Source organism: Mirounga leonina, unplaced genomic scaffold (genome assembly GCF_011800145.1).
Source record: "Mirounga leonina isolate KUSES-001 unplaced genomic scaffold, KU_Mleo_1.0 Mir_171, whole genome shotgun sequence".
In the NCBI taxonomy this organism is placed as follows: Eukaryota; Metazoa; Chordata; class Mammalia; order Carnivora; family Phocidae; genus Mirounga; species Mirounga leonina.
Window position 1 is genome coordinate 7,316,888 of NW_023270436.1, and position 24,121 is coordinate 7,341,008.

The window sequence follows — 24,121 nt, forward strand, 5'->3', positions numbered from 1 at the left end:
ACGGTATTTTTTACTCTCAAGGTCAAAACACCGCTGAAGACTCAGTAATGTTCCCCAAATATCCCCCGAACTGGGCTCCGTTTTTGCCTGTGTTTTGAAGCCCAGTGGAATATGGGGCAGTGATCTCCCCCCCGGCTTGGGGGAGGGTGTGGGGGAGGGGGAGGCTCGCAGACTCTAGTCGCTGAGTTCTGCCCTCTGTGGGGCTGGCCAGGTGGTTTCTGGCCCAGGTGCAACGCACACAGGGCCCCAGGGGTGCTTTTTTGCATTTTCTCTGGCAGTTGCCACCGGGGTTAAGCATGGCCAGTGATGCTCTTCATAACGGCCACACACAACTGCTTAGGTGTTTTGCTGAGGAGAAGCCACGAGCAGGGACTCTCAGGAGCCCAGAGCACCCAGCTCCCCCCTCCCACCCGAGTCAAACCTCAGGCCGGGGTGATCCACATGAGGTCGAGGGTCCAGGTGGCACTTGAGGGGAAGGGAATAAGGCCGCACGTGTCCCTAGGAAGGCCTGCTGTGGGTGGAGGCCCTCTCTGCCCCCAGGACCAGCCCACCTCCAGGTCCTTTCCAACCCCGCTCTGGTAGCACTGCCTTAGATTAAGCAGAGAGACAGGCCAGGGTATCCAGCCACCATGTACATCCAGCTACCAGTGTGTTTCTTGCCTCCACCCACTTTCTTATTTCAGAAACAGCGGAATGTCCAACTTTGTGAATTCCATTGCTTAACAGAAATTTGCTTTTAATGTCTAAATGTTCCAAAGATTAGTGGGGGCAGGGAAATGCAGGAAAAGCAGTGCCTCTTGGAAAACACACACACACACACACACACACAAACCCGCACACACAAAGTCCTTTGTGTTTCAAACATTCCTTACAACTTCACTGACCATAGGATCTTGTCTGAAATCTTGTGAAATGGTTAGGCCAAGAATGTCTGTCGTGAATATTTCTGCAGTGATTTCGTCTGGAAGTTCTTCTTCAAAGCAGATTTCTGAACCTAGCCAAACAAGCAAAGAAAACAAATGCCTTCATAACGATTAGGTTTCTAACTAAGAAGCATTTTCCAAAAAATACAAGGAACCGATACTAAACAAAAGTGAGAGGTGCTTTGTGCTACGGTTTGGCTGGGAGTCCTAAAACCCCCCTGGGTGGAAATTGGCTGAAATCCCTTCTTTATGGTTTGGAGCTTGTTACCAAATCTCTGTGAACTTCATTGTAAAGCCTTAACCACATGGTAGGGTTGATTTATGTGTAACACCTGGGAGCGTTACATTCTGAGGTCCCGAGTACACAAGGAATGGGGTGGGGGACTTTGGAGGCTGGAAATGACCCACCAGATACTGGAGTCTACAACTGTCTGAGTTCAGAAACCCTGTTTAATGTGAAACTGGGGATGAACAATGAAAGCTGAGGGAGGGGGCGCCTGGGTGGCTCAGTCGGTTAAGGGTCTGCCTTCGGCTCGGGTCTTGATCCCAGGGGCCTGTGATCAAGCTCCACGTCAGGCTCCCTGTTCAGTGGGGAGTCTGCTTCTCTCTCTGCCTTTCTCCCTGCTTGTACTCTCTGTCAAATAAATAAATAAAATCTTAAAAAAAAAAAAAAAGGAAAATAGCTATCTGAAGTCTTCATGGGGTTGCTTTAAAAAAGAAAGCAAGCAAGCAGAGGGAGAATGACGCCTGGTGAGGGGTCAGTAATGGTGGCAGGCTTTCACCACTGCAGGGCATCAGGCAGCATCTGGGGCTTGGCAGTGGAGACACCCCTGCAGGCCCGGGAGAGCTGTTTATTTTTTTTTTTAATTTTTAAAAAAATATTTTATGTATTTATTTCAGAGAGAGCGAGAGCACGAGCAGGGAGAGGGGCAGAGGGAGAGGGAGAAGCAGACTGTCCACTGAGCAGGGAGCCTGACGTGGGGCTCGATCCCAGGACCCTGGGATCATGACCCAAGCCGAAGGCAGACGCTCAACCAACTGAGTCATACACACGCCCCTCGGGAGAGCTGTTTAGACTGGTTTCTCCAGAACTTAAATTCATAAGGCCCATTTTCCTCCCTCCAGTGGACTAAAGAGGGAGGTGGGCAATCCTCCGGCAGGAGAGGAGAGGAGGACGAGCTTTAGGAACTTTCAAGCACTAGCAACTCAAAGCCGGGCTTGTGCTTCTTCACGGCCCTGTCCTTACTCAAGTCTCTCGACAATGCCTCTCCTGAAACACCTTCCAAGCTGTATCTTCTCTCTTAGTGGTCATGCAGCCCAGCCGCCAAGATGGAGACCGGGTCCGGGGAATAAAGGGAACACAAGAGAAGAAGGCACAAAGGACGGATGGCACATGGTAACAAACGTTTTCATCTCTCAGATACGACCACGGCTCGCTGGTCCTTTCATAACTTATTCATGTTGGGTCCCCAGCAGACTTGCTTTGTTGTGTGAAGGAGAGTGGCCTGCACCAGTCAAGGGAAATAAATGCACTTAGGTCTCCAACAAATTAGTGAGCCGCGGTGGCACGCCCAGACAGAGGCAGCCCCAGTACCTTTGACAGAGGAGGCCGCAGGCTCAGATTTCCACCCCTCAGGATTCAGTCCGAACAGGGTAGCAAAGCAGTCGCCCATCTCCTCTTCGGTCATGTGCTCACCTGAGAATCGTAAAGGGAAGAGTGTCCATTCAGCTCTGGGGACGACGCATCATGTCAGAGCTTAGCATCATCGTTCCGAGGTCTTAAAGAGAATTATCCCGCAATTTCCTTTTCTTGAGACACAAAAACAATCTACGGGGTCCCATGTTACTGTCACAAATCCTTCCTCATATGGGGGTTAAGAATGGTGCTCCCAGGAGGGGAAAGCTGTCGGGGCGCATTTGGAGAAATAAGACAAGTTTCTGATAGCCTGCACTCGGCTTCAGTTCACCTTCCCTCACGCTAGAACCACGGGTTAGACCAAGAGCAATCGTTGTCCAGGGAGAAAGCCTACCTGACTTCCTCACATACAATAATGAGGGAAACAGTAGGTAAAAATGGGAAATTTTACCTTGGTGTGGTTTTACCTCACCCTTGCAGCCCAATGTCATAACAGCCCAGTGAGACTGGTGGCTAGCCCTTTCACCCCCGTTTTACAAGTGAGGACACTGAATCTCACAGGGGCTCAGCAAATTGGGACATAAATCACACTTAGGGACCCAGGACGGTGCCCTTCCTGTCACCCCCCATTTACCAGCTCTGCGGATCAGCAGGTGGCATCCCTCGTGGTTTTTGGGGAAGCAGACCCCCCTGCACCGTCAATTAAAGATGCCAGGGGGTCTGCCTCCCCAAAAACAGCTCCTCTCCGGTGGCAATAGCCCAATGATGTGACAAGATACTCCCTATTTATGGATTTACCTTTCGTTAGAAGCAGTTTCAGGAAATCTTCTCTTCGTATGGCCTTCTTTCCTTTTGAATTGGTAAAACCAAGAACATCAAAGCTCTGCTGGATGCCGCTCATGGTGTTACCGAAAGGTGGTCTGTGATTGAGGTAAACTTTGAAGAAATCCGGTAAGTTGATTTTGTCAATTAGCTTTCCAGTGTCCACATACTCACTAAATCTGATTTCATTAAACATATCTTCAATCTAGGGAAGAGGTTATTAAAAAAAAAAAAAAAAAAAAAAGACCAGAGTAAGCATGAGAGACACTTTCGGGGCACCTGGGTGGCTCAGTCTCAGTTGGTTGAGTGTCCAACTCTTGGTTTCGGTTCGGGTCGTGATCTCAGGGTCGTGAGATCGAGTCCTGTGTTGGGCTCCATGCTCAGCAGGGAGTTGAGTCTGCTTGTCCCTCTCCTTCCCCCTCTGCTCCTCCCCTGCTCTCTCTCTAAAATAAATAACATTTTTTTAAAGAAAGAAAAGACACTTTGTTACACTTCTAAAAATTGGACAGTAACAGACGAATGTTTACAGTTAGCTGAAAACCTGTCTGTTGAGGGTTGCTTATATCCCCCAAGAAAGAGATGTGGACGTCCTCAGCCCCAGGACCTCAGAATGGGACCTTATTTAGAAATAGGGCCATGGCAGACCTAATTAGTTAAGATGAGATCATACTGGAGCGGGATGGGCCTTTAATCCATTGTGAAGGGTGTCCTTATAAGAGGAGGGGAGAGACACACAGGGAGGGGACAGCCATGTGATGACAGAGGCAGGGAGTGGAGCGATGCAGTTCAAGCCCAGGGCTGCTGGTGGCCACCAGAAGCTGGAGGCGAGGAAGAAGGAAGGACTCTCCCCTATAGATTTCGCAGAGAGCACGGCCCTGCTGACAACCGGATTTATCCCGTGAGAGGGGACATGTCTGTTGTTTGAACCCACCCAGTGTGTGATGCTTTGTTGCAGCAACCCTAAGACAGTGGCCAGTTTTTCAATACTATCAGCACTACCACATTATTACCACCTCTTACCTACCCATCTCTTAGTGCATTGACTACTTCCTTGCTTTGTCAAGCAGAGGTTAGTTTCATTTAGAAGGCAGAATCCTCACAAACTTGGAAATGATAAGAATAAGCAAACAATTCCATGTGAAACTCGAATATGGGACCAAGGGCCCTAGTAAATTTCAATTAACTGCACTAGGATTCTTTTTTCTTTTTTTTTCTTTTCCATTTTCAATGTGTACTATTTTATATATACAAAAGATTACATGTGACTTACGGGTTTAATTAAAAAATGAACACCTATGAAGCCATCGTTCATTGAAAAGATCAACCGAACTGATAAAAATCTTTAGCTAGAATAACCAAGAAAAAAAAAGAGAGAAAAGACTCAAATTACTGAAAGAGGGACGCCAGTACCAACTTTTCAGAAATAAAAAGGAGGGCAGCTCTTTCTGCCCACAGGTCTTGTCACCATGTTTTAATAAAACCACCTTTTTGCACCAAATAAATAAATAAATAGAAGTATGAACAACAACAGGTCAACAAGATAACTTAGATGAAATGAACACATTCCTAGAAACAAATGACCAAAACTGACTCAAGAAGAAATAGAAAATCTGAATAGACCTATAACAAGTGAAGAGACTGAATTAGCAATTTTAAAACTTCCCCAAAGAGGAGCACCTGGCTGGCTCAGTCAGCAGAGCATGCGACTCTTGATCTCGGGGTTGTGAGTTGAGCCCCATGTTGGGTGTAGAGATTACTTAAAAAAAAAAAAAAATCTTAAAAACAAAACATAACTTCCACAAAAAAAAGCCAAAGATCAGATGGCTTCACTGGTGAATTCTACCAAATACTTAAAAAATACCAATTCTCCACAAACTCTCCCAAAAACAGAAGAAAAGGGAACACTTCCCAATTCATTCCTGGAGGACTGCTTCCTGGTTTGGAAATTCATTATGCATTTTCCAAATTTTCTAGAATGAGAAAAGGGTGCTGACCTGTCTATGGATTCAAAAGGAAATGTGATGCCAGTTAACGCAGGTCTCCACATCGCTCTCCTTAGGGAACCGCCAGAATGCAAGAAAGGGAGAAATACAAAAACAAACAAAACCCCTCCTCATTGCCATCCACCACTCTCTGTGCGGTATTTTTGTACTATGCACACTGCAGTCAGCTGAAATTCAGAAACCTGAGTTATACCTGGCAAAGGGCAAGAAATGAGTAATTTATTTTAATACCTGCATTTTAAACTGATATGCTTCCTAACAAATTGTGGGGCTTGGAATTTTACAAAAAGAGAGAATAAGGGCCACAGAGAAGTAGGAAATATTTTTTCCCCCAGAACATGAACTCTGCTTTGGTCTAGGAATAAATCAGGAATTGAATCTATATTTGTGCACATTTACCAATAGGCAACCAATTTCTCCCTGTCCACTAAATTTCAGAGAACAAAAATCAGGAAGAGCACCCGTTTGAAGCTACACTAAATATCAGCTTGTCTGGGGCACCCCAGTGTCTTGGTCTGGCCCCAAGTATCAAGAAGAAAATAAAAGTCTTTTGCAGTCCAACCATCCAACCATCCAACCATAATTTCTGTGAAAGATTTGACATACTTTCTTTCCATTTCCCCACCCCATGCATATAAAATATATATGTATATGTTTTGCAAAATTCTTATCATATATGTATATAATTTTGTATCCTGGTTTGTTTTTTTTTCCTTTAACACTGTATCTTAGTAATCATCTAGTATTTTCTTTCTTTCTTTCTTTCTTTTTAATCACCTAGTATTTTCAAAGAAGCCATATATTTTCAATGTAACATTCTAGGAATGGTCTTTAGACATAACATCATTGGTTACAGATGAGAATGAACTTTAATTGATACTATATAAGTACCTTTAAGTGGTAACATTTTCATGTAGAGCATTTATTGAGTTTATATTATGTATAATTGCGAGTTAAATTATGTATAATTTTATGTATAAATAAAACACTATCCAGTATCATATTATTTACATTTTGTACTATATTAATTGTAATTGTATTATAAACATGTGCTATTTACTATGAGCCAGTAGAGACTAGGGCTAAATGTATGATCATTGATGACAGACCTAGGTTTAAATCCTGACTCTCCCATTTTCTATCTGAACTTCTCAGTTTCCTCACCTTGAAAAAAGGGGTAACAGGAGTTTTGAAGTTCACTGTGACGATGTATTTAAGGTGGTAAACATTAATGCCTAACACACGGTAAGCTCTCAAAAAGCAGTAAATACTCTTGTGATTATTATACTTTCTATACCTTTGCTAATTACGATACATGTAATTATAATATAAATTATAATTTATAGTTATATAAATTATAAAGTATATGTATGTTATAACTTATAATTACATAAATAATACACATGATATATATAAATTATAAACGTAACACACGATTTAACTCAATTCAGAAATAGAAGACTAACCCAAAGATAACAAAAAGGAACTCAAAAGTGGGAGTTACTCATACCCAGAGTGTTCCAGAGATCTCAGTGAACATTCTCAGCACAAACCACTGAGCAGGTGATTCACCTCTTACTCTCTTCTCCCATGGGACTGATCAAGAATCACTGCTCAGAAAGCATAGAGTTGGCATCATTGACATTTTTCTCCTGAGCCTCCTTTGCAAGCGTTAGTTGAAAAGACAGATTTTGCTACATGTCTAAACAAAGTTCACGCTTGGGAGAGGAGCCTTGGAGACAGAATGGAACGCTGCGAGCCTTCCCCAGGCCCCAGTGTGAAGCCGACTCCGAGGAGCGGGGGCTCCCATTGCCCTGCCCAGAGCGCTCTGCTTGGCTTCAGCCCTGCCTTTATTGCCATTCTCACGCTGGCCCTTCCTCCGCTAAGGCTGGGCTTCATTTGATGCACTCGAGGAGCTTTGGACATTAAGCTCCATTCCCAGAGATCCTGATTTCATTCGTCTGGGGTGGAGTATGAGCAGTCATAGTTTTAAAAAGCTCCTCAGGGGATCTGAATGTACGGCCAGGATTGAGATGCATGACTTCAAGGCAGGGGTTCTCAAGCTTTGTCAGGGGGTCAACATGACTGGGAGGGCTTATTAAAACCGACGGCAGGTCCCACCCCGAGTTTCTGATCCAGTGAGTCGGGGAGGGGGACGGCGAGATTCTGCCTTTCTTAACAAGTCTCCAGGTGATGCCAATGCTGCTGGCTTGGGGGGCCACCTCTTTGAGAACAACTGCTCTTAGACCACAGAGCTTCGGCAGAGGGGATACTTGTTCCAAAAAGAATCGGGACCAGGCTTAGGATGTTCAGTAGAAAGGCGCGTTGTAGCGGCCCAGAGAAGTAAGAAAGGAAACAAAACAAAGCAAAGCACACAATGCAGGCACAAGGGAGGTCATGGGAGAATTTTTCTTAAAATATACAAAAGGCTTATTTAGAAAAACCACTTGCTGCCCTAGTTCATTTAGTTCAGTTTACTAGCGGTTACCGAACATTTGGTTTCGTGCTAGGTGAATGGAAGGCAAGTCACTTAATGATGACAAGAACAGCCCTGCACTCTAGGACTTTTCGGTCAGCAAATATTTATTAAACACCTGCTAGGTGCCAAGCCCTGGTCTGGGCCCTGTGAAGAGACAACGTACACGGAGAGAGTGAACCAAAAGGAAGGTTCTGTCACTGTGGTTTGGTTCTCAGCCCTGGCTGCCCTCGAAGAACCCCCAGGGGTGCTTTTCATCACTATCCTTGCTCCTAGATTCAACTGCTCAGGAGGGCGGGCCCAAGCATCAGTACTTTCTAAAGTGCCCTCGAGTGGCTTAATCTGTTTGGATACCGTGGCTCTGAGAGATTCAGTGCCAAAGGCAGGCGCTCCACGCCAAGAGCTGGAGGAGCCCTCAGCGAGGTGGGCCTGGGAAGGCTTCATGGAAGAGGTGGACTGGGAGGACAGCCAGCGAGGATCCAGCCAGTCTATGAGGGGGAACAAGTTGAGGAGGGGGCTCGAGCGGGGGCTGCCTAAGAAACTTCCCCAACCCCTTGCACATGGCCCCTGTCACTGTTGTAACCACCGGCGACAGGTGGATTAGGCTTAAAGCACACGAGCTGGTCTCCTAGTTCTCAAGGTCAGAAGTCTGAAACGGGTCTAAAGAGCTAACATCAGGTGTAGGGGGGGGCTGCGTTCCTTCTGGAAGCTCTAGTGGAGAATCTGCATGTGTTGCCCTTCCAGCTTCTAGAGGTGCCATTAGCCCTTGGCCCATGGCCCTTCCACCTTCAAAGCCAGCAGCCTCATCCCACACTCTGACGTCTCCTTCCCTTATCACGCCTCCTCCTCCCCCAAACCTCTTGCCTCCCTCTTATAAAGACCCTTGTGATTACACTGGAACCACCGGATAATCCAGGATAATCTCCCCATCTCAAGACCCTTAATTTAATCATACCTGCAAAATCCTTTTGCTACGTAAGGTAGTGTATTCACAGGTTACAGGAATTAAGACACAGATACCTTTGGGGGGCATTATTCTGCCTGCCACCCCTTCTGACCCTGTTGAGAAGTCCCGAGAGAGTTCTGGTGGGTTGGGATTCCGTTGAGGCACTGAGGAGCTCAGTGCTATCGGCGGGTCAGAGGATGCTCACTGGCAGTCCAAGGGCTAAGTCTGCTGACATGCTTTGTTTGGTTCGTGTGGTTCTTCAAAAATTAGGATATTTCATATAGAAATCTAGTGTTCAGACTTCTCTTGAAAAGTCAGAGGAGTCTCATGATGGTAGTCCTGCATTTCCATATAGAACTGAGAAGGAACCATCCCCAGTAGAGAGCTGTGTTCTCTGGCACTGACACCACATCCAGGCAACAGGGGCCCCTCTGGCTACCCCCTCCTCAAAGGAGTCTTGGGGCCACAGGAGGTGCCCACTAGATGTTATGCTATCATAGACCACGCTCTGGGAACCCTGAACCCCAGGACTCCCTCCCCCAAATAACCCAAGCCCACTTCTAGGGCCTGCAAGGGCTCCTCCTGAAGTCATCCTCTGAGAGGGACCCTCACCAGTGGTGTGCCCCTCCCCACCACGGGCCTGAAGGGCTGCCAAGGAGGGAGCGGGGGGCGGTGGGGGAGACAAGGTTTAGTCACTGGCCTGGCTCTCCTCATGCTGCCCATCCAAGTGCAAAACTCTAGGAGCCCCAGAATTTGAAGGAGCCCAAATTAAAGGTAGAACTGTCAAGGCGGGGTATTAATTTAACATCTTGTTGCTTGGTTTATAACTTCTACACACTTAGCCACGCGGCACCTGGGCCTCTGCGGGCACGGCTGTGCGGGCCCCGTGACAGAAGGGGGGCCTGTTCCTGGTGGGTTGGGTCCCCTTGCCCAGGACTGCTTTACTTCTGCCTCTGTCATTCACCCCCACGGCAGCAGGAAGCCCCTGATGGCCTGAGCACTGTGGTTCATAATTATACTTTCTAACCTCCCCGTGAGGCGGAGAGGAACATGCTACATCTGAGCTGAGGCCTTCCTCAGCGTATGCGCAGGCTCCTGGTGAGGGTTGGTTTCTCTTGTGCTAGTTTCATAGGCTTGCAGGCTGGGAGGACTCTCCCTCCTTCTTATGCTCGCCTCCTCCCAACACAGGGTGCCCCCTGGAATGTCCCCTGCAGATGAGGAGCTGGTCTTCACCTGGCGCCCTCTCCTGGGGCCCCGGGCAGCGGAGGAGGGTGCTGAGGAGCAGGTTGCAAGGCCGGGCAGCCTCCCTGCACAGTCACATCTGGAGACACTTCCGCTATTTATGCCCGGCTCCGTGACTCACAGCTGCTCCCTGCTTCCTCCAGGAACTATATTTGGATAGCGGCTGCCTTTCTCCAGGAGTGGGACACGCCACGCCCGCTGGACGCAGTCGCAGGGTCAGGCCAGCCCTTGGGGCTCGGCCCCTGTGCTTGCTCTCTCCCTGCTGTCTGGGGTGAGGTTGACCCAGAAATGAGAACACCGCCCATTCCAGGGCCCTTCATGATGACCTTCCCCCAGGCCCTCATGGGAGCCCCGGTGTCAAACGCTTCCAGGCACTCACTCCAGGAAATGGCTTTAAAATCTAAATGGCAAGTCCTCCAGCTTGTCCCAGACCCACAGTCAAGGGTTTGTCAGTCAAGCGCTCACAGCTCTTCAAAGTCCTGCTTCCTTGTAGCTGCACCCAGAAACATGGGTGAGGGCCTGGTTCAAGTTAAGAAATAGTAAATAGAGGGGCGCCTGGATGGCTCAGATGGTTAAGCGTCTGCCTTCGGCTCAGGTCATGATCCCAGGGTCCTGGGATCGAGCTCCACATCGGGCTCCGTGCTCCACGGGAAGCCTGCTTCTCCCTCTCCCACTCCCCCTGCTTGTGTTCCCTCTCTCGCTGTGTCTTTCTCTGTCATATATAAAAAAAAAAAAAAAATCTACTAAAAAAAAAAAGAAATAGTAAATAGAAACCAATCTGGCAGTTCCTCGAACACGGGAGTTACTAGTACAGCAATTCTACCCCTAGGTACGCACATAGGCCAAGAGAAATTAAAACGCAGCTCTACACAAAAACCTGTACACAAATATTCATAGCGGTATTATCCATAACAGCCAAAATGTGGAAACAACCCAAATGTCCATCATTTGATCAACAAAAAAATAAAATGTGGCATATCCACATGAATGAACAGAATATTATTCAGTTATAAAGAGGAAGGCGGCGCGGACACCTGCACCTTGCAAACGCGATGCTCTGAGAGAGAAGCCGGTCACAAAAGACCACGTAGTGCATGATTCCATCGACATGAAATGTCCAGAACAGGCAAATCCACAGAGGCAGCAAGGAGACTGGTGGGTGCCTGGAGCTGGGGGGTGGGGGTGGGGAGTGGACTACTAAGGGGTCACCGTATTAAGTGCACTAATGGGCGTGGGGTTTCTTTTTAGGGTGATAAACATGCTCTGGGATTAGACAGTGCTGATGGCTGCACAGCTCTGTGAACAAACTAAAAGCCATTTCAAATGCATGAATTGCATGGTGGGTGATGTATCTCAGTAAAGTTGTCAAAAAGAAAGAAAAATAATAGGAGGTGAAACCATGGCAAAGGCAAGTAGCAAAGCAAGTAACACTAGTATTTTTTAAAATATATTTTCTACCATCACTATGATCTATCCCGTTATAATCATCAAACCAACAAAGATTCGTACATGCTTGTTATAAAAAATTAAGCAAAGATATATAAAGAGAGAAGAGATATAAAGAGAAGCAAAATGCTCTAGAATGCCCCACCCCTCAGCAATAACCAGTGTTCGACGTCGCGACTTTCAGGGTTTCTTCCTTGTTCGCACTAAAGCGCACGTGTAGAAACAGAACACGGGAAGCCTCACGTCCCCAGCTGTAAAATGGAGACCACAGAAGCATCTCCCTGGCAAGAGGATTAAACACCAGCAGGGTTGGCATAAAACTGGGTGTGCCGTGAGAGCCCCAGAGAGAAGGGCCTGGCTGCTGTTAGTGGTGCTCGTGTTATTATGGTCCTGTCGTCCCCTGCATTCTTTTTTAGCGACTGCATGGCATTTCGGGATTTCTTTCTCTAAATGCATTACAGTGTGAACAACAGAAATCGTTTTGTCTTGCCCTGATCTCTCTGCAGGGGGACACACTGCTCACTGGTGTAGGGGCTCTCAGCTGACCAGAAAGGCCTCCCTAAAACAGTGGGCCACAGAAATAACTCCTGATATTCCTGTTTCAGAGCAAATCCGACATACTGAGGGCTTCTTTTCAACATGCAAATCTCCAAATTCCCATGGGGTCTTTATCAGGGCAGACGCTGTGCCCACGACCACTGGCTCAGATTTCTCCTCCTTGTATGGGGAACACTGCACTGCTTGGCCACGGGCCCTCCATCCCAGCTGGGACCATGGTTTAGCCACAAGATTAGCACAAACGGCTTTGGGAGGATTTGTTTATCTTTCCGGGTTTTGTTCTAGATACAAAAGCAATGCAAGCCACATGCTTGTAGCTAAGAAAAATTAGAATATTACAGAAATGTCTATTATGAGCCCCCCTCCCCATATAACCACAACTATCTTCTAAGGAGGGTGGAAACCACTAAATGGGACATTTTTCATTTAAGGACCCTTGAGATGGGCTTATATTGCAGGTTTGGAAACAAGCTAAGAAGAGCCAAACTACCATGGCTAACAGGGAGAATGTGGAGTTCCTGGGGGTTCGCCAGGAAAGAGGGGGGGGCAGAGCACTGAGTCCTGCGTGAGATGAAGGCCAGCAAGGAAGCCCCTGTCAGGGTGATCATCAGGACTGGGAGAAAGGTCTAAAAGGAGTTTTAGGTAAATTGCTGTGAAATGCAGTTATGTGTCTCTTTCTGATCATTCCCAAATTTTCAAGAAAGTTGTCTTGCGTGAGTGGGCTTTGTGGTTTTGTGGAAACTGAGGAATGAGCTGAGTGTGAGGTCTGGAATGACGTGGGGTAGACAGAGTCTGCACACACACACACACACACACACACGGGAGCCCCCAGGGGAGCCCCAAAACTCTGACTGGCATGGACCAGAGCCAGGTTCCAGCTGGTACCAGAGGTCCCTGCTGACACGGGGTTACACGTACAAAGTAGGAAGTAAAAGTTATCCCAGGGCTCCTGGGTGGCTCAGTTGGTTAAACGACTGCCTTCGGCTCAGGTCATGATCCTGGAGTCCCGGGATCGAGTCCCGCATCGGGCTCCCTGCTTGGCGGGGAGTCTGCTTCTCCCTCTGACCCTCCCCCCTCTCGTGCTCTCTCCCATTCTCTCTCTCAAATGAATAAATAAAATCTTTAAAAAAAAAAAAAAAAAAAACTTTAGGGCTACTATTAATTACTCTGAGATCAAATAATAATGTCAGGGATTCTACTTTCCTTGCTATCTTTTTGCCAGATATGACCAAAGACCATCATTCATTCATTCATTCATTCACTCATCTGACCAACATTTGCTGAGTGTCCATTATGTGAGCACTTGCCAGGCACACACCTCTCTGCTTACATTTATAGAACTAAATGGTGACACGACTATTAATTCACTGCAAAAACCTATCAGCATTAAACAATGATTGCTCTGCAAGCTAAATAGAAACATAGCCACAAGTAAGCAGGGAACACATGTGACACATGGGCAATGACCCAACACAATACTCCAAAGTCCTGCAGGAAAAGAAAATGATGAAGCTAGAAGACGAAATTTTGTCCTATGTGAACTCAGCTGTAGAAAACTGTGACACCGAAGTTTTGGTTCCTTCTAAAACATTAGAAACCGTGTAAATCTTTCCTTTAAAAAAATGAAGATCTGTAAGAAGAGTAGGCCCTCCCTGACCACACTTTGGCTGTTATGCCCAAGTTCAGTGTTCTGCAAAGAATGGGAAGGGTTAGGAATTCTTCGGGGAGGGCTATATTCTTGTATAATTTGGCTTCAATTTACCACACTGACTAGATTCAAATCCCCTAGGCAGTTAAAATGACGTAAGAGAAATATAAATAATGTACAGCCTGGGTGGGCGGGGGGCACTGGTTTGAATCTCTGTGACTGCGTCTTTTATGTAACCAAGTGTTGAAGGACTCTATTAGTTCCATGTCCTTCTTCATGCAGCTTCTTGGGGGTGGGGGAACAGCTGCATCTTAATAGGAAATGTTTCATTAACCACGACAAAGCCTGGATTTAAAAGTTTCAAAGCCCTGAAAACATATTTATTGAAATCCCTATAAATCTGATGTGAAAACCAGAGACCAAAAAGTTTTCCCTGTGCAGCGTCAGATAGAAACTAACTCATCAACTTATGAAGTCTGCACACTGATGTGGCCACATCTGGGACAGGGGCCTTCGGAAAACATCTCCAAAGAGTGAGCGTGTTTTTTTAGGTGGATTGAAAACCCTGGAGGCCAAGGGATTTATGAAGACCTTCCAGGAGGGCACTGAAACTCTCCTTTGTAACAGTGAGGAGAGATGTCTCCCATAGCCAGTGAAAACCTTACAATCGCCATTTTAATTTCTTTTTGTTTGTAACCTAAGGCTCAATGCCACTTTATAACATTTGCTGCAGACTAACATTTTTTTTCTGGGTACATTTTACTCATCAGCAAGACCTGGAGAGGTTGTTGGGTTTTATTATATTTTGCCAATGACTGGGTAACTGAGTATACCTTCAGGGATTGCACATGCTTGCTTCTATAGGAAGCAGGAAAAGGATGGTCACTCTGCGCCCACCCTCTGTCTGTAGCACTTCACATGCCAGGTAGTGACTGTCACAGGGGCTAAACACTCAGAATTCCCTTGCCAGCCAAGCAGGACTGCAGGGAGGACACATTTATATGAGCTTAGGGCTGAAAATCAAGACTCCTGAAGGAGGGGTGCCTGGCTGGTTGTTGGCAGAGCATGTGACTCTTGATCTCAGGGTTGTGAATTCAAGCCCTACACTGGGTGCACAGGAAAGAAAGAAAAGAAAGAGAAGAGAAGAGAAGAGAAGAGAAGAAAAGAAAAGAAAAGAAAAAGAAAGAAAGAAAGAAGGAAGGAAGGAAGGAAGGAAGGAAGGAAGGAAGGGGAAGGAGAAGGGAAGGGAAGGGAAGTGACTTTCAGTCACTTATGCAAAGTGTCTTCACCAGATGAGTCAAGGAAATAATGGACTGGTTTTAGAAAGGAAATTGTGAACAGAGAACCACACAGAGGAACATTCGCCTAAAAGCCTTTTACAATCAACAGGTCCAGAGATGAGGACACGATGATGAAAACAATGATACTGGATGGTATTTTCCAAACATTTGACACGTCCACGTCCTGTGCTAAACAGACGCTCATTTACTCTTCAGTCACCCCAGGAGTTGGATGCTATTACTATTCCCACTTTACAGATGAGGAAACAGAGACTTGGAGAAGTCCAGGAACTGGACCAAATCGCATGGATGACAAGTGGTTCCAGGCAGGGTTTGCCCCAGAGCCCCCTGACCTGGGGGGCGCTGCCTCCCTACGTGGACGGCTGGAATCTACGGTCTTCAGAGAGACATCTGATGCCTGCGCACAGGACATGTGTGACAGTGAACCTGAGACGCCCCCAGGGGGTGGAAGATGACCCTCTCCCCGGCTAGACGACAGAGTAAGGGACGCCTCAGTTCCAGAGGCCTCCCTGTGAAGTAAGAGTGTGTGGGACCTGCTTCAGAACAGGCCAAGGGTGGAGAGGAAGTTGGTGGGTCTGGATGTAACAGGAGTTGATCATTGTTCAAGTTGACTGATGGGTACGCAACAGTTTATTACACTATTTTCTCTGCTGTTGTCCATGTTTGGAATTTTCCAAGATAAAAAGTTAAATAAAGTAGAAGAGGGGCCGTCTCATCACCTCTGACAGGAAATACTAAAGTGAGAAGAGGGGCTACTAAGTACCGACTCTGTGTGACGCGAGGTGGGGTGCTCCTTGGACCCTCGTGACATCGCTGGAGGTGCGAGCTGCTGCCAGCCTCCTCTGATAAATGAGGTCACGGGAACCCCGACTATAGTTGAAATGACTTGCCGAGGGAGCAGCTAGATCAGACAGGTTCTGGGTCCCTGCACTTCTTACCAACATAGGCTTTTTTCCCCTTCCTCAGTCTGGAAGTTAGGCCCGCCAGTCACCCCAAGAAGCTGGGGATTAACTTAAGATCAATGTTTGGGGAAAAAAAGGAGAAGATGAACTAGAGACACAATAAAGAAGATGAAATGCAGTGGGGGGCGGGGAATGCTGGTGAGAAGTCAAAGCAATATTTCCAAAGTGAAATGAGAAAGAGGTTTCCACAATCAGTCCAGTTGGGGGGATGTTGTCCCAAATGTATACACCTCACTTCAAGACTCCCAATGTCCAGTGACCTCCTAAAGCCTCAGAATCGTGGACCCATTTTCTCCCTATGCAGAATTCCATCTGGAGCCCACTCCTGCTGCCCCAGAGTCCTCAGGGTCAAGGTGGCTGACCCTGCCTCTGATTCCGGGGGGAGCATGGGAGCATCCAGGCGTGGCCAACCTGAGTAGCAGCTGCCCCGAGGACAATGGCGAGGAGGTTGGGGGCAGTGACCGGGGCTCTGGAGTTGTGCCTGCCGAACATGCGCCCAGGGATCCACTGAGAAGGAAGGCAACAGGGAGGAAGGAGAGACTCGGGGAGAAGGACGCTTCCTGGCAGCAGCGTGAGGGCCTAGATTAGGTCATACTGGGCATTACCTCTATCTCTAGACTTGAAATCCTGTGAACCAAAAACTAGTTTGCATTAGGTTTCGGTAACCTGTAACCAAAGGAGAGTCCTGACTAATAATCCTATTTCTCTTTGTCTAATCCTTCCTTGAGCATTAGTGGCCCTAGTAAATACCTCATGGGGCCACTGTTCCAAGGCAGGGGTTTGCAACCCGGGGAGGGGGGAAAATGCAGACTCCCAGGCCCCCTACTTGGATATTCTGACTGGCTTGGTCCAGGATGGGCCCAGGAATCTGTTCTTTTAGTAAGTGCTCCAGGTACTTCTGATGTAGTTTGCTGGTTTGGGAGCTGGTCGCTCTAAGGAACATGCTTTGGAAATACAGCTCTCAGGAACACTTTTATGTGGGTTGCACAAACTTTCTCCATAGTCGCTTCCATTTCTGGGCATGTACTTTTACAAAATGTACATTGGTCAAAAGACCTTTTGAGGAGCTTAGAATACCCGCTGTGCTTAAGGTACTCATTCAAGTCTCTGCATGGGTCTCTGGGCTCTCAGAGCTCATTTTTCCAGATGCTATTTGGAGAATAAAAGTCACCTTCCGGTCATACCCAGAGTACACAAAAACAGGTGGTTCCAGGTGGGCCAGGAGAAATAACGGGGACCACAGCTTACTTCCCTAAAATGCAGCCAGCCAGCCAGCAATGTGGGTACCACAGCTCTGCTGGGTTTCAGGCCTTCTGTATGCCTGATGGTGGCCTGCGAAATGTGACATTTTGGGAAAGCTGTTTGGCAGCGGAGCCTTGAAGTTCCTATTCTCTGACCCAGTAATTCTATTTCTAGGACTCGGAGACTGGAAAATAATCAGAGGAGTATGCAAAAACTAGACACAAAGATGCTCCTCACAGCCATGTCTCAGACAGACAAACACTTCAGACAATCTGTGTGTCTGTCAGCTGGGGGCTGGTTCAATTAAGTACAGAGCCCGTGAAAGCATGTCATCTACATCAAACCGAAAAGCTTCTGCACAGCGATAGGGAATTAACAAAATGAAAAGGTGACTTATGGAATGAGAGAAGATATTTGCGGGGTGGCTGGGTGGCTCAGTCAGTTGAGTGTCTGCCTTCGGCTCAAGTCATGGTCCTGGAGTCCTGGGATCGAGCCCCACATCGGGCTCCCTGCTCAGCGGGAACCTGCTTCTCCCTCTGCCTGCCACTCCCCCAGCTTGTGCTCTCTCTCTCTCAATCTGACAAATAAATAAATAAAATCTTTAAAAAAATTTTTTTTGCAAACCACATATCTGATAAGGGGTTACTATCTAAAATATATAGGGAACTAATACAACCCAATAGCAAAAAACAAAAACAAAAACAAAAAAACAATTTAAAACTGGGCCAAAGACCTGAATAAGCATTTTCCCAAAAAAGATAGTCAAACGTGAAAAGGTACTCAGCATGACTCATCTTCTGGGAAATGCAAGTCAAAGTTGTAATGAACTCTCGCCTCCCACTGGTCAGAACTGCTCTCCTCAAAGGCAAGAGGTAGGGAGCCTGGGTGGCTCAGTTGGTTAAGCGACTGCCTTCGGCTCAGGTCGTAATCCTGGAGTCCCGGGATCGAGTCCCGCGTCGGGCTCCCTGCTCAGCAGGGAATCTGCTTCTCCCTCTGACCTTCTCCCCTCTCATGCTCTCTCTCTCTCTCATTCTCTCTCTCAAATAAATAAATAAAATCTTTAAAAAAAAAAAGGCAAGAGGTAAGTGCTGGTGAGGATGTGGGGAAAAAGGGACCCTCATGCAGTGTTGGTGGGAATAAATACAGAAAATGTGACTTATGTTTATATAACGGAGTATTATGCAGCCAAAAAAAGAAAGAAATCCTGCCACTTAGGACAACATGAAGGAAACTTGAGGGTATCACGCTAAGTGAAATAAGTCAGAGAAAGAAAGACATGTATGTGGAATCGAAAAAAAACCCCAAACTCAGAAACAGAAAACAGACAGTGGTTGCCAGGGTACAAACTTCCAGTTACAAGATGAAAAAGTCCTGGAGAATATTAGGTACAGCGTGGTGACTATAGTTAACAATACTGTATTGTATATTTGAAAGCTGCTAGAAGGTAGATTGTAGAAGTTCTCACCAAGAGCCCAAATGTCCATTGACTGACTAATGGATAAAGAAGATACGGCACGTATACACAATGGAATATAACTCAACCATCAAAAAGAATGAAATCTTGCCATTTGCAATGACATGGATGGAGTTACAGTATACTATGCTAAGTGAAATAAGTCAATCAGAGAAAGACAAATACCTTATGATCTCACTCATATGTCAAAGAAACAAAACAGATGAACATATGGGAAGGAAAAAAAGAGAGAGAGAGAGAGAGGGAAATAAACCATAAGAGACTCTTAACAACAGAGAACAAACTGAGGGTTGCTGGAGAGAGGTGGGTGGGGGATGCACTAGACAGGTGATGGGCATCAAGGAGGGCATCTATTGTGATGAGCACTGGTGTTGTATCTAAGTGATGAATCACTGAATTCTACTCCTGAAGCCCATATTATACTATATGTTAACTAACTAGAATTTAAATAAAAACTTGAAAAAAGAAAAATAAATAAAAGTTCTCACCACACACAAAAAATTTTAACTATGTGAGATGATGGATATGTTAACTAACCTTATTGTGGTAATCATTTTGCAACAATACATATATAAAATCACTACACCATACACCTTAAACTATATAAGGTTGTATGTCAATTATATCTTAATAAAGCTGGGGAAAAAAGTGTATTTTTACCACCATGCTCACAAAACAATAGTTACTGAGAATGTTGGTATAAATATATACATATAAACACGTATACACACATGTACCTATATACACGCACAAATCCATACATCTATGTGCATATATATACATATACTCTGTAAACTGTTGATATACATGGACATATACACATGTATGCCATATAATGCCAATTTTTTATTTAAAAATATAGATGTATCTATATCCATATATAAAACAATAGAAGGAAGTCCACCAAAATGTTAACAGTGATTATCTCTGAGTAATTTCTATTTCTGTTTTATAGTTCTATTTTCTAAATCAGAAAAAGTTATAAAATTAAGATATGTCCTTTAAAAATCATGTTTTCGGGGGCACCTAGGTGGCTCAGTTGGTTAAGCGTCTGACTTCAGCACAGGTCATGATGCCAGGGTCTTGGGATTGAGCCCCGAGTCAGGCTCCCTACACGGTGGGGAGCCTGTTTCTTCCTGTGCCCCCCCCCCCAACTCATGCTCTCTCTCTCTTGCTCTGCTCTCTCTTTCAAATAAATAATCTTTTTAAAAAATCATGTTTTCAGAGAATTATTAATAAATGCAAAATGGTTATAACATCAAGTGGAAATATAGGATAAAAATACATATTCAACATGGTACCAATTAGTTTTTTAAAATTTTATATAACTGTTACATCTGTGTAGTGGGATTATAAGTAATTATGTTCTTCATTTCACTTGTGTACCTTTTCCAAACTTTCCACAATGAAAATGTGTTAAACATTTCGCATCTGAAGGAAAACCCAGTCAATTGCATTGTGAACCATGGTCTCTAGGAAGACCATTTTCCCTGTAGTGCTTATGGTCCCTGGGAGCCCCTTACAGCTGGGCATGTTTTGTGAGGGTCATTAGGACCGAGGGCTTCTTCTGAGCCCCACAGCCCAGGATGAACACCCACCTCCCAGCGGTGCCCCATTCACAACAGGCCAGTGAACAGCAACTAAGCACTGAAAATCACCCCGATAATGACCATTCACTGGGCCTTCCCTATGCTCCTGGGCTTGCACCCCGGGGCTTCACAGGCGTCACCTCTTTGAGCTCAGTGAAGGCCAGTCTGTCTAATTCCAAAACCAAGCTCTTACCGGTAAGGAATAAGACTTTCAGGTATATCTTTATGGTACGTCTGTTTCTAAGGAGCGTGTCTGGTATGCCCAGAACATTCTTTCTGATCCATTTATGTGAGAATAACGTTAAATTTTTACCTTGACCTATAATTATTGCCCCCAGAGGTCATTTTCATAAATAACAGATCCCACTGCTGTTCTTGTTTTCCTTCTACCTACCTTTTCTTCCGATGGGTAAAAGCCAATTGCTCTCATGACAAAAGGAAGCTCTGACAGGCAAATGTGTTCCGACACCTTCCTGGTCTCCATTGTATCAATACCTTGACTACGGAGCTGAGAATAGTAAAAATAGTCTTCCAGCTCCTACGTGGAAATAAAATGGAAACACAACACACATTTTGGCTTCAGTCTGAAGCATCCATTAGGACTCCAAGGACATTTTCTAGAAAGTACATTTTTGAGCTCAGTGGGAAAAAGAGCTTTGGAAAAAAGCGAGAAGGTTCACCCCAGGCACATCTCTTTTACAAACTTAACTAGATGTTACCAGCAAGTGTTTACTCTGAGGACAATTACCCTGTAGAATTTTCCTTCCCTGCCACCAGGCACCAGACCATAGAACGGGGTCAAGTCTTCGCCCCCAAGAGAAACTGCTGCCTCCAGAGCACTAAAAGAGCAACAGAAACATCACCGTTAGAAGGCGCTCACGCCTGGCCCCACGGACTTCTGCAGGGTATCACAGTGCCCATTCAGTCAGGGGCTCTAGAAACCTGTTAGCAAAATTCCCTCGAAAATGAAGCTGAAAACGAAAAATTCCATTTCCATGTGGAATCTGGTGGTGCAGGGCACCCGCCCTAATGACAGTGACACTCTCTCGCTGATGACAGGGCAGGCACTTGGCAATCTGTCTGCAGTCTTTGGGGAACACGGCTCTCCTGAGGGAGGGAGGGAGGGAGGGCTCCTGGTGCTGAACCCACAGTCCTCCCCAGCAGAGCAGCTTCGCCCGAAACGTGAGATCTGCATATGACCAGAGCCAAAATCCAGGATAAGTGCAGGTACGCCGCCAACACTAATTGCTTCCATAAAAACTCGGGAGGCCACCAGGGACCCATGCCAGTCAGATAAAAATAACCCTCTGCTCTCTAACACGGGATCAGGCTTTCTAAAAATAGGCACTGTAAATGGTAAGAAAACCTACTTTTTGTAGGAGACTGACTTTGCCCCATACAAAATACACATAATACGAAATCATCATAATAATCCACTAACTGGATTTGGGCTAATCAGGCCATTAGCCTCTTCATGAGGTTATTAAAACACACTTCAGTGTAGACCACAGTGGGGAAGTTGTTAAGTATCCAGAATCTGGAGTCGGAAGGACATGCGTGTGAGTCTTGGCTCTGCCACCTGTAAGCAATATGATCACGGGCGATAACCTCCCTGAGCCCCAGTTTCCCCATCTGTAGAATGGGAATAATTACAGGTCTGCCTCACGGGTGGCTATGGAAATGGAGTGAAGCCACATAAAGGGCTGGACACAAAGCCCTCTCTTCTTCTCCTGTAATGAGTGTTTGTCAAGGTGTGCTCTTGAATCAGAAAGAGCCGGATATGAATCCCAGCCCCACCACATACTCCAGTGCATGGGAGGGTCCTTTAACACCTGGGAGCTATCTCCAGACACATGGGGATACCACGTGGGGATACCAATAGTCCCTGCCTCACAGAATGGCTATGAGATGAAATCGGACAATGCACGGAAAGCAGTGAGCACAGGGCCTGGCCCAGAGAAGGCTCGGTACAAGGTAGTTAGGGTTATTCTTTTCTGTTGAACTGGGTATTAATATACACCTATGCCTCTCTTCAAAGAGTCAGCCACAAAACCGTCTTGGCCGTCTTGTCAGGCCCTGCATAAGCAGGCTGCATTGGGGCCTGGGGAGGGGCCGGTGTGTTCTCCAGGTGGGTCTGAGGCCCCTCTGCAGCAGGGCCCAGGCCTCCCCCAGCTCTGATATTGGCCATCGAGGCAGGTGTCTAGCTGAGAGGACTCCCCCTCTGTGGCCTCCAGGCCTTGCCCAGGCCCAATCCCAACAGGCTCAGTGGGAGGCCACTTTTAGCCACGTGGCTCTGGAACAGGGCCAGGTGAAGGCCAGAAGTGATGCAGAGGAGACTGTCACTACCAGGAGTGTCTGGAGACGACTCACAGGAGCTCCGAATGCCCTGGGAGCAGCTCTCTGGTGGTCAGGACTGTCATACGTCTCCTGCTTCCTGGCCACTGTCAACAGACCCAAGAGAGCTGGAGGAACAGGACTGGGGCGGTCCAACGAGAGCCAGGGAAAGAGACCCACTGTCCCTGTGGTCAGAGCTCCAGCTTGTGGGAATCTGAGGACTGTCAGTGGCCATGGTCGTGCTGGGCAATGAAACCCAGCTGTACTGAGAACGAAGCCAACAGCAGAGCCAGGCAGAGAGCAAATGCTGAGGGCACGCCGTCCCTGCTCTTCCTGCAGGGTGGACCTGAGGTGTCCATGACCGTCTCATGAATTCCCCTTTGTGCTTAAGCTGGGTTCCTTATGCTTGCAACAAAAAAAGGGCGTCATCAGGGCACAAAGGGGAAGCACATTTATTGAAAACCTACTGTGTGCCAAGACACACAGACAGTACTTCTGGGAAATGAGCTCAATCAGGAGAAGCAGCGAGTGCTGTAACACATGGTAAGTGCTCAGCAAATAGTAACTGTTCGCAAATGCTCCCCAGGGGAGGAGGCAGGGGGAGGAAGAGCAATGGTAGTAACCATTACTCTCAAAACGGTGATGATATTCCCATTTAACAGATGGAGAAACTGAGACTCAGAAGTTAAGGGACTAGCCTCAGGTCATGCCGCAAGCAGGCAGGAAAGGTGGTATTTGAATCGGGGATTTCTGCTGTCCTCTGAGCACGACAGCAGGACTAGAGGTGGGTGTGAGGTCGAGCATCAAAAAGTAACAGATTTAAAAACAGGTGCAGGACAAGGGGAGCAGAGGGGGGCATGCCAGCAAAGACGGGGCAAAGGCCCAGTGTGTGTGGACTGAACCCTAGGAGAAGATGCCAGGGAGGGAGGGGTGCACCCGGGAGAAGATCGACGTGCTGCAGGGACAGTATCTGGGCCCAGGAGCACCCCGACAAAAATCGTGGGCACGTGAGAGGACGCAGCATCTTAATTTCACCCTCTGACTCAGTCGGTAGACCAGCAGGGAATTGTGTTTGTTTACTTGTTTGGGGTTGTTACATTTCTTCCCATTAGTGAAGCACTGAACATATTAAGACACCAGAAGCAGCAATGAAGTGCTAATTAGTTTATAATGATCCTTTGTCCCCACAACAGATTAAATTGAAATTCTCAGAAGCCTGGACTCTGGCCAGGCCCAGGAAAGCCATTGGAAAGCGGGTGCCTTTTTTTTTTTTTTTCCTTTAATCTCTACCATGATTATGGAGAAGAGGACAAAAATGAAAAGGAGGAGATTTTGTTCTGTCCCCAGGGTGTCGCTCCCACCGTTCCAGGTGACAGACTAGCTGTCAAGGAATCAAGCAGCTTGTTCTGGGCACACGATCGGGAAGTGCTTTTCAATGTGCGACCTCACCTCCAGCTTCTAAATTCCCAAATTCCCAAAATCTGCTCTCTTAGCTGAAGGCAGAGGCGAAGGTCAGAGT

At 46.6% G+C, this 24,121-nt stretch overlaps 1 protein-coding gene across 1 annotated transcript in view; it reads right to left on the reverse strand.

Moving 5' to 3' along the window:
* Nucleotides 1-668: 668 nt before the first annotated feature.
* CFAP251 (cilia and flagella associated protein 251) overlaps nt 669-24,121 on the reverse strand; it is a 63,412-nt gene continuing 39,959 nt past the window's right edge. Inside the window, exons 17-21 of the mRNA XM_035016946.1 lie at nt 21,017-21,107; nt 20,663-20,806; nt 3,358-3,586; nt 2,518-2,619; nt 669-994 (exon numbers count right to left, since the gene is read on the reverse strand). Of these exons, the coding sequence (XP_034872837.1) occupies nt 858-994; nt 2,518-2,619; nt 3,358-3,586; nt 20,663-20,806; nt 21,017-21,107 (703 nt within the window). The 3' untranslated portion in view covers nt 669-857. The remainder of the gene's footprint in view (nt 995-2,517; nt 2,620-3,357; nt 3,587-20,662; nt 20,807-21,016; nt 21,108-24,121) is intronic.